The sequence below is a fragment of the Palaemon carinicauda genome, chromosome 27, assembly GCF_036898095.1.
Source record: "Palaemon carinicauda isolate YSFRI2023 chromosome 27, ASM3689809v2, whole genome shotgun sequence".
In the NCBI taxonomy this organism is placed as follows: Eukaryota; Metazoa; Arthropoda; class Malacostraca; order Decapoda; family Palaemonidae; genus Palaemon; species Palaemon carinicauda.
Window position 1 is genome coordinate 34,183,490 of NC_090751.1, and position 14,417 is coordinate 34,197,906.

The 14,417-nt window shown below is 37.9% G+C and overlaps 1 protein-coding gene across 4 annotated transcripts in view; it reads left to right on the forward strand.

Moving 5' to 3' along the window:
- LOC137620664 (copine-8-like) overlaps positions 1-14,417 on the forward strand; it is a 118,423-nt gene that overhangs the window by 65,765 nt on the left and 38,241 nt on the right. For all 4 annotated transcript variants that reach the window (XM_068351004.1, XM_068351002.1, XM_068351005.1 and 1 more), the window contains exons 6-8: positions 5,468-5,775; positions 12,724-12,873; positions 13,363-13,485. In XM_068351004.1, the coding sequence (XP_068207105.1) occupies positions 5,468-5,775; positions 12,724-12,873; positions 13,363-13,485 (581 nt within the window). The remainder of the gene's footprint in view (positions 1-5,467; positions 5,776-12,723; positions 12,874-13,362; positions 13,486-14,417) is intronic.

The following is a 14,417-nucleotide window of genomic DNA, read 5'->3' on the forward strand; positions in this document are numbered from 1 at the left end:
AGGATGGTTGCAACAAGTTGCGAACGGGATGTCTGGACACCTGCGCAGGTCATCCACAGGGGCCTACCAGGCAGAGTGGCGAGTGTTTTTGTGGTTGGAATCGTGAAGGAGTATCTCTTCACTCGATACCACTGTTCCAGCAAGAGCGAAGTTCTTCGTTTATTTGCGGAAAGAATGCGCCTTTCAGTCTCGGCAATGAAAGGCTATCGCTCAGCCTTAAGGCTAGCCTTCGGGCTCAAAGGAGCGGACTTTCCTTCCTCGCTGGAACTCTCCCTACTCATACGAAGATACAATCTTACCTGCCCTCAGTCAGAAGGGAGATCTCCTCCAGAGCACTTGGTTTTTTTCCCAGGCCTCTTAGGAGGCCTCCCTACGAACCAGGTCCCCAGATGTCAAATCAACACCTAGCTTGAAAGGCGGTGTTCATTGCTAGCTTTGGTCTCGGCGAAGTGAGTCAGTGAACTTCATGGTCTCTCGTATGACATCACCCATGCAAGGGAATGAGGGGAGGTAACGTTCGTAATTGTCTCTGAGTTTGTGGCGAAGACACAGAATCCGAGAGTGCCGGATCCTTGATTCGACTCTTTATGGATTTCAAGTCTTCGTTCTGTAACAGTTGACCCAGACCATCTCCTATTGTGTCCAGTAAGGAGTCTTGAGGTTATATCTCAAAGAACGGCTACTTTTGTCCCCAAGCGTAAGCTTTGTTTGTGAGCACTGGGAGAAAAAGAGGAGGGTCACCAAGAATACCATCTCCGCATGGATTCATAGGGTGATCCATCTGTCCCTGAATCCTGGCCCTCCTCCATCATGTCGCCTTAGAGCGCATGATGTAAGGGGCGCAACAACGTCCCTGACCTTCAAGAAGAGCTTCTTAGTGACGCAGGTTCTACAAGCAGGGGTGGAAGCATCAGATGACCTTCACAGCCTACTACCTGCAAGACGTGACACACAGGAGGCTCGATACGTTCTCTATCGGCCCTGTGATGGATACACAATAGCTGGTCTAACCTCAGGCTCCTTAATGGACAGGTAGCAGAGGGTTGAGGGCATTGTTACCCGGTGTTAGTCTGCATGAATGAAAAGATTTGTCTGGCCCTTATTCTTTTCTTCATCCTCTCCTTCCTTGGAGAAAGCAGCATCCTGGGTTCTTTGCATAGCTGACCTCAAACCACTACAGGTAAACCATGCTTCCTTGTGTTCCTATTATTAAGAGTAATACTGTCATGTCCCCATACCCTGACGAGGTGGTATTGGGAGAGTCCTAGCCTAGAATTCCACCTGAAGAACTCTAGGTCAAATTCTTAGGACGAGTCATGCTCTTCACCTTCACACACAGCTTATGTAGGCCGCAGCAGTTTCACAGCAATGCTAGCGAGGGCAGCTTATTCCTTGAGTACTTACACACTCAAATATTGAGTCTCCGGGCAAAGCCAAAAGCCAGTATGGCAGGGACTTATCGCCCTTCCTAAGGTTGAGTCACCCTATGTAAATAGTGTGGTTTGTATTTCAGTTACGGAACAAATGACAAATTCGTAGATAATTTGTATTTTTCCTAACTATACAAACCTTAGCTATTTACACATATTTGCCCGCCAGCCCTATCCCCCGGGATAAGTCCTACCTCTAAGCAAAGTGAAGCACTCACTAGTGTGAGTGAGGGGGGTGGGGGTAGCAAGCTACCCCTCCCTAACCCCCGCTAACTAGCGGTGGGGTAGTAAACCCTCGTTAAAATTCTCATGGCTCGTCATTCAGCTACGCCGAAGTAATTACCCTATGTAAATAGCTAAGGTTTGTATAGTTAGGAAAAATACAAATTATCTACGAATTTGTCATATCTCCGAATTTGTCATGTCCTTTCCTTCCAATATTCGAGTGCCTCTAGTTAAGTATTGTGACAAAATAGTATCTACCAACAATAACGTGCTGCGCATGTTGTATTCTCTTTTTCATAGTTGAAGTAATTCCTTATTCTGTTGACCTCACTAGTTTATCCCTTTGAACTTCCCCTAATATTCATATTGCTGATTCATACAATTTAGTGGTGAGGGGAGGCAGTAAAGAAAAGAGATGGGGCATTTAGTTTCTTTTAGTCAATCAAATACATGTAATGTCAGATTTACATGTAGTGAAAGTTATTTAGGTACTCTAAACACAAGATATACTTTTATGAATATTACTTTATCACCTAATTATTTATTTGTGACAAAAAAACCTATTACTGTGAAAATAGATGTATAATTTTACAAAAACCTACAAATTGAATTTTGAATGGTTACTAGAAAGTAGCTTCATATAACAATCAAACATAAAAATTAAACCATATCCCCAGTAGCCACTATAGTTCCTAAAGCCCAACAATACTGTAGTGCACATATACCAGGGCTCTCTTAGATAGAGTTTAGTAAATGCAGATTTGCCATGCCATTGAGCTACCTGTATAACCCTCTCCAAAGATAGATTGTAGCTGCACTTATACTGTATCAACACCAAAATTCAAATGTTTTTTGTTAGATTCAGATCCAATTTTTTGTGGGCTTTCATAATCAGACAGTAATGCTGTTATAATTTTGACACCACACAGCAAATCAGGAAAATTACATCTGATGCTACTTTGGTTCAAATAATATTGAACATATTTTTCAGGTCAAAGAGAAATGTCACTTGAATTAACGAACATTTCCTTTTTGCAGAAAAAAAAGGGGGAAAAAAAAAAAAAAGAGGTAAACCTTTAATCCTAAAATTATTTTTAGCTTTGAAATCAAGCAAAATAGATGAAATCATCTCATGATCCCAAAAGCTTTCTGTAAAAGATATTGTTTATAGTTCACTTATTTAATTTGCTGATGCCAAAGCTGACAAATAAAAGTTTGGCTTTGAGATCTTAAAAAACTAAAGCTGTTCAAAGTTTTAAAGTGTGAAGTCTTTAAATGTCTAAACCCAAAAAAATAGATTTGACTTCTGGAGGTCTTTCAATATTAAAAGACCTAAAAACACTCACTAAAATGCCTGATAATGAAAAATACAATTCTAGACAATCAAGCATAGATTTATACCATTAATGCCTGAAATTGAAAGTTTCTTATCATTTAAAAGGAAATGTAAAAATTTAAAGATAAAACTATTTTAGTCACATATATTTCTAGGCTTACATCAACCAAAATAATCATTCCATTGCCTTTGATATCTATTATTAGTAGACTGTCATTTGGAACCTATGATTGCCAACCCAGAAGATCTCAAATGCCCTATGCATTTAAGTATATAGTGGATAGACCATTTGGCAAGATGTATCTTGTATGGGTTTAGCAGATTTATCCTTAAAGTTAGTTGTTTGAGAGTATTGATTTTACATGAACACTTTCTTGAACTCTTCAGTGACAGAGGCCACAAATTTGTGAACCATTCCCTGTGGCCAAAACATAGTTATCCTTTTTTCTGAAATCTTGAATTTGTTTATCACCTGCTAAATCATGTCGACAAATGAAAAGTTGTATGGATCCCGATTTAACCAGTCTTACAATAAGACATTTATCTTCCATGAGAAATAAATCAAAGCTATCTTTTTGTTCAGCAAGTTTCCAAACGTGTTGGCATTTGGTTAATCACACTACTTTCAGATTTCTAGGCATATTAGCAGATGTAGTGACCAATCTTTTGGACCCATTTGATTTTTTATGCTAACTGATATGCTGAGATGTTTGATTTCCTGTCAATGAAATAAAGAAGAAGAATTATTTCTCCTCAAATTTGTCCCCGTAAATAGTATTTATTATATCCGGTACAGGGATTTTGATCTTGCCTCTCCTTGTTTCCAAATGTATGCCAATGCTGTTGTGTTGTCTGAGGATACTTCCATGGTTTTTCTTATTACCAGTGAATCCTGATCCTGAATGGCCTTGAATATCACTATAAGTTCCTGGAAGTTCTAGCTTCTTACCCCATCCTTCTTGTGATGGATCTGAGATCTGGAATCTTTATCTCCCTGTGATAACCGATTGAGATGGACCCAATAACTCGTCAGTTAAATTTCTTCATCACCAGAATCAATATTGTGTCTAGCTTGAAAATCTTGCTCTAAATTTAGGTTGAGATGAAACTAAAAAGGTCCAATGTTAAGACCTGTAACGGAACAAGTTTTCCATTAAAGTCTCTCCACATATGAAGTGATAAAGACTTTACGCTTTGAACTTTTAATAATAGAAGGAAAGATTGAATTCTCTTTTCTGATGGAAAAACTAAAAAATGAACTGCTATTAACATCCCAAAGTAAAAGTATCTTCTGGGGGTAACACCTGAGACTTTTTCACTTTGAAGTGTTATGCTAAGGTTTGAAGCAGGAAAGGTTATGCCTGAAATATTTCCTAATAGGATACTTATTGGTCTTCTGAGATACCACAAAGGAAGCTAATAGCAATAAAAGCTTTATAAGCTATTGTTATTAAAACTAGAATCATTAGGACTGTAGAATTATCGTCATTATCCTCTTTATAATTAACTAGCCTAGTCTTCGGATTTCCCCTGAGTTAAAAGTAATCTTTCTTGTATGCTTTGAACTTTTAATCTTTCCAGGGAAGATCAGTGAGGCCTTTGGACTACTTACAACAATTTTCTAAATCACAAAAGTGTCCCTGGCCTAAGATCATGATTAAGCAACAACAATTCCCTTGCACAATCTATGCAGAAACTGCTAACAAATCTTGGGAAGACCTCTGTAAACCACAAAATAAGATTACAAAAGACAAATGAAAAACTTGGCAATTTGGGACATGCGTCTTTCTACCAGGTTGACTTAGAGACTGAAAAAGACAATACAACAGGCGCAGCATGTTATTGTCGAGAGATGCTAGTTGATCTCATTACTTTATTACTGGCATTTGTTTACGGTATTGGAAGGAAAGAAAACTGTAAATTTTTAAATCTTTAAGGGTTATTATTGACATACCAGGCTTCCAGAGATTAAAGCAATATGAACATTATGCGAGGACCATAGAAAGGCAAAAAATGTCAAATGGGAAATTAGTGAAAGAAATTCAAACATTTAAAGTTATATATACTGGTGATTAGTATGTTATAAAAAGCAAAATAAGTGAATTATTATTTAAATAAGATTCTATACTCCAGTTATGCTTATTAGTTTTTATCATTAGTTGTAAGTTAGTCAGCTCTTTTTATGATTTTTACAATTAATTATTTTGAATTTGTACCACACAAGTCACTTAATTCTTTGTGTGATACAGTGTCAGTGTGTCATGAAAGAAATAATTTTGTTTGCTGGTAGTAGTTCAAAGATTAAGGAACATTGTAATTTATTAGGCGCATTGTATTTTAGAATACTAAAGGCAGGGAAGAAAAGCTAATAAAGTTAGCTAAATTGAAATTTCAGTTGGTTCGATATTGTGATTTTCAGTAATCTGACTCCCTGGGTAAACCAGTATTTCCTTTAACAAATTTCATATTTTTGCAGGCTTCTGGAAGGGCCAGGGAATACTAATTCATATGAGCTTATTAATCCTAAGAAGAAAGCCAAGAAATCATCATATAAAGACTCTGGGAAATTAGTACTTAACTCCATAACATCACATGTTGAACCTTCTTTCTTAGACTACATACGTGGTGGAACACAGATTCATTTTACTGTTGCTGTTGATTTTACAGCTTCTAATGGAGATCCTCGAACCCCAGCCTCTCTCCATTATTTACAGCCAGGAGTTGACAACCAATACTCTTTGGCTATAAAGGCTGTTGGAGAGATTATACAAGACTATGATTCAGGTGAGATGTTTATCTTGTACAAGCATTGGTTATGGCAATTAACTATAATTTTCTAATACTGCTGGTCAATTATCAGTTAAATGTCTTTCAAAGTTTTGTATGAATATATGAATCATCATTTTACAAGTGGCCAGAATATTCAGTCTCCAAAAACTGGTGTGGAAAATTCAGTCTTTAAGCTACTGTGCGTGGCATATACTGTATATGAATTATGTTTGTTTGCTAGATATTACATTACATTATACTTTACATATGTTTATAGGGAATTAAAGGTAGAACATGATCAGAAACTTATACATTTGTGTGAATATCGGTACATAAAAAAATACACTTGAGAGTACTATAATAAACAGAATGTAAGTTCAGTAAAACAGTGAGTTAAAATTCTGATTCCTCTTACATCCAAAGAACTTGAAGCTAAAAGCAATAGCTCCTAAAAATTCACTCTGATCATTTCCTTTTCTGCTAATATCTCAATATGGGTATCAAGCTTTTCCTACTTTTTTCTTTTTTAATGAGCCTTTATTCCAGCTGATGTCCTTTCTCAGGATATCAATGAAATTTTTGGGATTATTATTCTATGAAACATAAGTTTTTTTAGCAAGTTGATTTTTGATACTGTATTTCATATATTTTAGTTATAGCATCTGTATTTCCAAGATTATTACCTCATATACAGTCAAATTGTATGATTCACCACCTCTTGAAGAATTTATATTGTTATGAGTACCGGATCATTTAGCATATATGTACTGTTTTTACATACAGTACAGTATTAGGCAATGATCAAGTTCATAACTTCATTTGTATTCTGATTAGAATCAGTAGGAAATGGGTATATAAAGTGAGTTTGGTAAGGAAAAGAGGGATATATTTACTGTGAATCTCAGGTAGATGTCCCTGTGGAACTTCCTCCGCAAACATTATTTGTTTCTACTCAAAATACAAACCATCGTCCTATAAATAAGATGATTCCATCACAAGATGGATAATGCTGTGGAATTCATTAATGAGGTAGTTAATGACAGGTGGTGCTTGTTGGCGAGTATGCCCACCCCACCACCTGTCAGAAGAGTATGACCTTATTTTTAGCTGCAACCGAGTGTGGATGTTCTGTTGCGTCCTTAACCGAACTATTTATTTTCCTTTTCTTTTTTTCAGGAAATGAGTGCTGGCAGTTATTTGCTGTTTTAATGTACGTGAAGCAAGAGATACGTACTTACCAGGTAAAGGCTGGACATTGCAACTGGTTGTAGATCCATACTCTCTCTGTGTATCCTGTAGGGGGTAAGGCCTGATTTTTCGCAATCATCCGTGCGTGCAGAGTCTGGATCGTGGCTTCCTATGCAGTGGAGGGCGTATGCCCTGAGGGGGAAGAAGAGAGCCAAGCCTTTGCTGTTGTCCGTTATAGCAACACCCAAGAAGACATCAAAAAAGTTTTTCGCTTCTTCTGTCTCCTTAGTGGGTGAGTCTGTTGCCGCCGGTACTGTACATACACCCCTGGTTCAGTCCCCGAGGAGTATTTGTCAGGAGCAAGGAACCTTCATACCTGCAATGATGAATTTTCAGCATCTGCTGGTGTAACGTGTGGGGTTCACCAGTGTTCATCACACTTTTTCATAGGTTGGAAGCTCTTCACCTGTCTCATGTAGACCTTTGATGACGAGTTTGACGTAAGGAAGTCTTTGGCTACCTTAGGTCTTTCAGGTAGGCCCTCCATGACTTTCTTGAGGGAGTTGGTAGCTAAGAGTACCTCTCCCCCAATACCTCTAGTGCCAGGGTCTCCCATGATGATGCTAATGGTATGTCCCCTGTGGTATCCCCCTTAAATACAAAAGGACTGTTAAGACTTAAAGAGTGACCTGTGTGCTAACGTCCCTTATTGGTGATCGCCAGACTAGGGTTCGAGTCCTGCTCAAATCTTGGGGGGGGGAGCCTATAGGTCTACTTGCTGAGTCATCAGCAGCCATTGCCTGTCCCTCCCTCGTTCTAGGTGGCTTGGGCACTGATCATATGTACAGTATATATGATCAGTCTCTATGGCATTGTCCCGCATTCGAAGACAATGTCACTGTTCCTTGCCTCTGCCATTAATGAGCGGCCTTTAAACCTGGAACCTGTGTCAGCAGGAAAAGCCCCAGCACAAGGAGTTTTCGAGCCTGAAATTGAGCATGAGTCAGCCCCTGACCTGGTCAACCTTGTTAACCACCCCTTCCCATGTGCCTAGGAGTCTGGAGCCCATAACCCTTGCTCCCTCTGTTCATGCGACCCCGCTTGTTGCCGTTTTAAAATCATCTGTGAATGTGTCTTCCCTCTCCCCATGACAGTATTCCCCACTGTTGTGGTTCCTCCCCTTGGAGGAATGTCTTCATCACTTTTCAGTCAGACCTCGACTCCTCCGCTTGCCAAGCCTGTGGTGAGAGTGTGGAATAGGAAGAAACTTGTGTATTCGTCCACCTCCAAATCTGATTCTGACGTTTGATCAAGATGAAGAGGAAGAGGTAAAAAAAAGTCCAGGAAGGTCAGCTGTAATCATAAGAAAAAGGATTCTTTCAAAACCGACTCTCTTTCTGTGGGTTTGGGGGCCACCCGTTTGGTTTTTGGCCCTGTGGTGGCAAGAGCTGCGGCATCGTGTCGGGGCCATTGGATGTGGCCGAGTCATGACCCTGTGCCACGACCCCCCGGGGCTATCGCTCTGGTCTTCCCGGTAGCCAGGCAAGACATGAATGTATGGCCCTGTAAACTTTCTGTTCCCTGATTGATGGAGTAGCTTTGGCATCTCCCATTCTTCCTACCTGAATAGTGAACTCCTCCTTCATCCCTCAATACTTTGACAGTGTGTGTTGAGAGGAGGACACCACTTGAGGCTACCATTACATGCTTGTGTATAATGGAATACCAAGAGTTGGAGCGGGTGGACCCTGAGGAACCACGCCTTGGCCATCTCAAACAAATTACTAGGTCTGTTAGCACCTGAAGCAGTTGTTGTGAACCAGCCTGTGGCAATGTGACATCAGACTTTGGCTCCCTATTGATAATTGTAATAATAAGTGTAGTAATACTGAGGTATGAAACGAATGTAAATTGGTTTGATTTTTTCCTTTACCAGTATTGTACTTTTGATTGAATGATATCTGTTGCAAGTCAAATTGTAGATTACCATTTGAAATCTTTGTGTGTAGATTAATTTGCTTTAGTCTTGTGTGGTCAGGCTTGATATTGGAATCAGATGTTAACATTTACAGGTTTCACAGTTTGGTTGATTAGAAGTAGGAATATAGTTCAGTAGAGGCTGAATGATTTGCACTCTGGAAAAAATCTAGCCATCATCTACACTTTTCACATTTTTCTTTTGATGATTGCCTAAGTTCCAACTTAGATCATGCAATAAGCAAAGTTGAAGTTAATTTTTTCAGAATGTTGAACCTTGTCAGTTTGTCCAAGTGCAGTATCCAATTTGATCAAAATGCGGGCTTGAGTCTTATTACTTCTATGAACCTCCCCTGATGTTCATATTGCTTCTTTTAACCCACGAAAGACTAATGGCGGTGCTACCAAAGGATGACGAGGGTTTATTGATATTTATAGAAAAAAGAAAAAACTTAAATATATCATGATTCACTTCAATATATAAGTTTTTGGTATCAGTGAAACTGCAAGAAGATGACCTTTTTGAATATGCCATTTAATGCTTTATACATTGTTAATTAATTTGGATATAGAAAAAGATGTCTTTGGAAATCACAGTTGTAAAAAAATCAGTCAATATGTAGCTGGATTACTACAAAACCTATTCTTCGCATTTGTTATAACAGTGCTAATTTTCTAAAGAATGTAGTTTTGAAAAAGTCTTAAAAAAACAGAATATATCCACTAATAGCATGGTAAAAAAATTATACAGTGGAACCTCTACACACGAACGTATCTACATCCAAATTTTCCAACATCCGAAGTAAAATTCGAGCAATTTTTCGACTCTACACCCGAATTTTATTTCGACACACGAAGTAAGAAATTTCTGTCGTACCGGTTGTATCCAAATTTTTCGACACGCGAAGTACAATTCGAGCACGTTCCTACTCTACACCCGAATTTTTTTTCGACACCCGAAGTAAAGAATACCCGTGCACGTAGATGGTACTCATAGCGCTGGATGTATTTTTTATTTCCGCCGATAGAAGGCAGCATTTCTACCTCGGAGGGACCCTCAATTAGCGTGGCTTGGGACATTCCTCTGTTCTCGTCGGCTTCGTGTGGTTGTGCCCTGTGCGTTCTGCTATTAACTGTGTTTTAATCGTGATTTTTTATGTTCATCCTTTTACGGTATTTTACGTAAATCATGGGTCCTAAAAGGCATAGTTTCGCAAGTGGTAGTGGTAGTGGTAGTGGTGAGAAAAGGAATAAGGAAATGCTTTCTTTAGAAGTAAAGCAAGGAATTATTGAAAAGCATGAGCGTGGCGTCCGTGTGAGTGAACTTGCAAAAGAACATCACGACGAACTTACTACAGAGGAGCTCAAGGAACTCCATGCTATGTCTGAGCACATGAGTGATGACAAGGAAGGGATCGAGGAGGTAGAACATGTGTTAGGTTCGGCTCAAATAAAAGAGGTGTTAGGAAAATATCAAGACGTGGTCGACTTCATCGACAAATACCATCCAAAGAAATTGCAGGTTTGTCGTGTAGTTGCGCAGTTTGATGATGTTTCCCTAATTTATTTTCAAAACATTCTGAAAAGCTGTACCAAGCAACTTTCTATCGATAGCTTCTTTAAAAAAACTACGAAGCGAACTCGTGATGAAGAGGAAGGAAGTGGTTCAAAGAAAATGGCAAGGAGTGAAGCAAAAGAAAGTGAAACAAAGAAAACGGCAAAGATTAAAGAGAAAAAAATTCAATCAATTTCAAGTGTAGAGTGAAAGTGATTAAAATTAATCATCAAAAAGAAAAAAAGGAAATGTAAAAAGAAATATGAAATATAAAAATATAAAAAACAAATAAGCTAAGTTAGGTTAAAGTTCACTTAGTGTAAGTTAGAATAAGTTACGGTGGATGGATGGTGTGAAGAAAGCTCTGGGTGATAGGAGGATAGATGTGAGAGAGGCAAGAGAGCGTGCTAGAAATAGGAATGAATGGCGAGCGATTGTGACGCAGTTCCGGTAGGCCCTGCTGCTTCCTCCGGTGTCTTAAATGACCGCAGAGGTAGCAGCAGTAGGGGACTCAGCAGTATGAAGCTTCATCTGTGGTGGAAATGTGGGAGGTTGGGCTGTGGCACCCTAGCAGTACCAGCTGAACTCGGCTGAGTCCCTGGTTAGGCTGGAGGAACGTAGAGAGTAGAGGTCCCCTTTTTGTTTTGTTTCTTGTTGATGTCGGCTACCCCCCAAAATTGGGGGACGTGCCTTTGGTATATGTATGTATGTAGTGTACGTTTATCGTAGTTAACCTCTCTACCTCCTCGCCTCCCGTTCGTCTCCTCTCTACGTAGCAAGACCAACACCTGCGCTGGACTTTCTAGGGTAAAGTGACGCTAAAATCCGTCTCTTATTTAAATTTCTTGATAATTATTTTCTTTTACATGTCTATTATCTAATTTAGAGTGCATATTATCATGTGTAATTATGTGTAGTAATTTATTAAGGAGTTATCATAGGTTTTTGGGCTCAACCACGGATTAATCCTATTTCAATGTATTCCTATGGGAAAATTCGTTTCTACATCTGAAGTCGGTTGTGGAACGGATTAAATTCGTATGTAGAGGTACCACTGTATAATAAAAGAGGCGTACTTGAAACCACGGGTCATACTGTAGGTCATTTCTGGGCTTATTCAAGGTATTATCATTCAAATGAAGAAAGCAACTAATTAATGTAGAAGGTATTCATTTCGTGGTATAGTTTCTCAAAAAAAGAAAAAAAAGGGAATTCTAGTTGAACGAAAAATACTCTAAAAACTTTGATATCCTGCACTTTTATCAATCCCATGAGCAAACTAAGAGCTAAAACCTTTATTCATTCTTTCGCGAATTACTGGTTTCTAGCCTCTGTATTTGCTTCGTGGATGGTTTCTAATTCACTCTTCCTTACTAGCTAAAGTTCTGTTGGCATATGTGTTAGTTTCAGGAACAAGAATATCTATAATATCATCAGTTACAAATAAAGAAATGTATTCAATAGACTGAATTACGGTAAGGAATCCCAAATGGACCAACATTTTTTTTGGATAAAAACAAAATAACTCCCACAGTCAATACCTTCAGGCGGATGAACATGTGCCCAGGATGAAGCAACAGGTTCAGTGTAAAGATCGTTGTCATAAACATCGTTATTAGTAATATAATTATTACTATCATGCTCACTATGCCTGTCCAAATCATCAGCACTTGTTTCTGAATCATTAAGATAATCGATATTAGCCATTATGAAACAAATTAAGTCTTAATTTTGCTTAAAAAAGGTTATCTTTTATCGGGCCAACAGATAAAATTTCAATTAATAAGCCAAAACGGCACCTACCCTCACCGCCATGGCTCTAGCACACTCGTATAACCTCAAAGTATAAGATTTTTAGCAACTTTGCTTAGTAAACTATAACTGATTGGTTAAAGTAGCCTGTGACGTCAATAGGAGGCGGAGATAAAGTCATACGTATGAGGGAAAAAGGACGGAAAAAATGCATCCACAATATAGATGCTCGCAAGTTGATAGCAAATAATGCATCCATTATATGGACGGGTCGTCCTTCGTGGGTTAAAGATTTCTTATACTGTACAGTATACATATTTACCCCAGAAAACAGAATCTTCACGTTTTCTTTCCTTTCAGTAGGCTCAGGCCTCTAGAAAGCTACAACAATGAAGTAATATGAACATTAGGTGAATAGAAATAAAGTTTTATTATGAAAATTCTAGCTTTTGATTTATTGCAAAACTAAAATGATGTCTTTATGTTTGCAGATAAAATGTTTCCCGCCCTTGGTTTTGGTGGAAGAATACCTCCTAACTGGACATTGAGTCATGAATTCTTCCTAAATGGAAGCCCTGATAATCCATACTGTCAGGGTATAGAAGGAATATTGCAAGCTTATTTCAGATCCTTGGAAACTGGTAAGTATAAAGTGAAGACTTGTTTTGTTTAGAATAAAATATTGTCAAATTTTGATTAAATATTTGAGAAAAATTGTCTTGTATGTAAAGTAATTTCTTTATGATAAAGATGTCTTGTCTCGTATTGGGTTTGATTTTGTCTTTGGAAAATATGAGCTCTAGAGTTAAATTTTACTTTTTCATTTGTTTACTAGCTTACTTTTTCATTTAAAAGAAACAACACTATAGAATTTACTTCTGTGATTATTTTGCAAGAGCTTAATTCAAGAACAAAGTACTTTACAACAAAATTAGATATCTGATAATTTTCATCTGAATTTATCTCATCCATAAAAGATTGCAAATATTTTAGTCTTTAATGTCTTTCATGGGGATTCATGTTATTGGAAACCTTTGCACTAGTGTATTGTTGAAATTAATTGTTCACTGGCACACTTTTTATGCATTATTTGTGGTTTGGAGAGTAAATTGTTGTTGTCCTATTTACAGTTGGGTTGTATGGTCCAACAAACTTTGCTCCAGTTATCAACCATGTGGCCAGGTTTGCGCAGAGTCATCAAGATGGCAACAATTATTTCATCCTTTTAATCATTACTGATGGAGTTATTTGTGGTAAGGAGCTTGTCTCAATATTTGAAGTTTTGTTTATGTACTATTACTAAACATTTTTTATCTTATACAAATATGATAATGCAGTCAAAGTAGGGAGTAGGATCATCTAAAGTATGTAAACTGTAAAGCTACTTTTTAAATATTTAACTTAGCCGGTGAATATATAATAGCTGCAACTCTGCGGCTCGACAGAAAACACACTCAAAAAACTCGCAAGCGATCGCTATGAAGGTTGCGGGTGTGCCCACCAGCGCCAACTGTCGGCCAGATACCACTCTTGTATGTAAACAAAACCTTCAATTCTTCTCTGTCGACGTTGACGACAAGACGTATCAATACTCGCTGTAGAACCTGGAGTTTTCTCAACATATTTGGTGAAGTACTTCATTTTGGTTTGAGCTTTTGCAGTGCAGGTGTTTTATCTTCATCTTAAATCTTGAACTCGTTTTTGGATAGATTTAATTTTTGATTACAAAGAGAGTATGGACTTTCTTTGACTTTTAAATGGCCGACCCTTCCCTTAGACGGAAGTGTGTTTAGGCTTTTAGCAATTATCTTATCACGTTATAAATTAGTTATAGATTTTCCTCTATATATTTTATATCTCACCGCCTTTATTAGGCCACTTCGATTAGCTTTCCATTTATAATAAACATCAAAATAAATTTTAATGATTTGTTTATATGCGACCTTTCCTGAGAGTAGGCGGTCCTAACTTGGAAACCGAAGTTAAACAACGTTGAGCCCTTTCAATCGTAAATAGCTTTTAAAGAGCTAATGATTTAAAACTTATTAAATTAATATTTTTTAATAGATATTTTATGAAAGATTTTCTTTGAATAGTCTTCGTACTGTTTCAAAGTTGAACTAACGTTTAGTTTATTTATGCTACGCAGTTTGCGCTCTATCGTTACGATAGAGAGAGAGAGTAT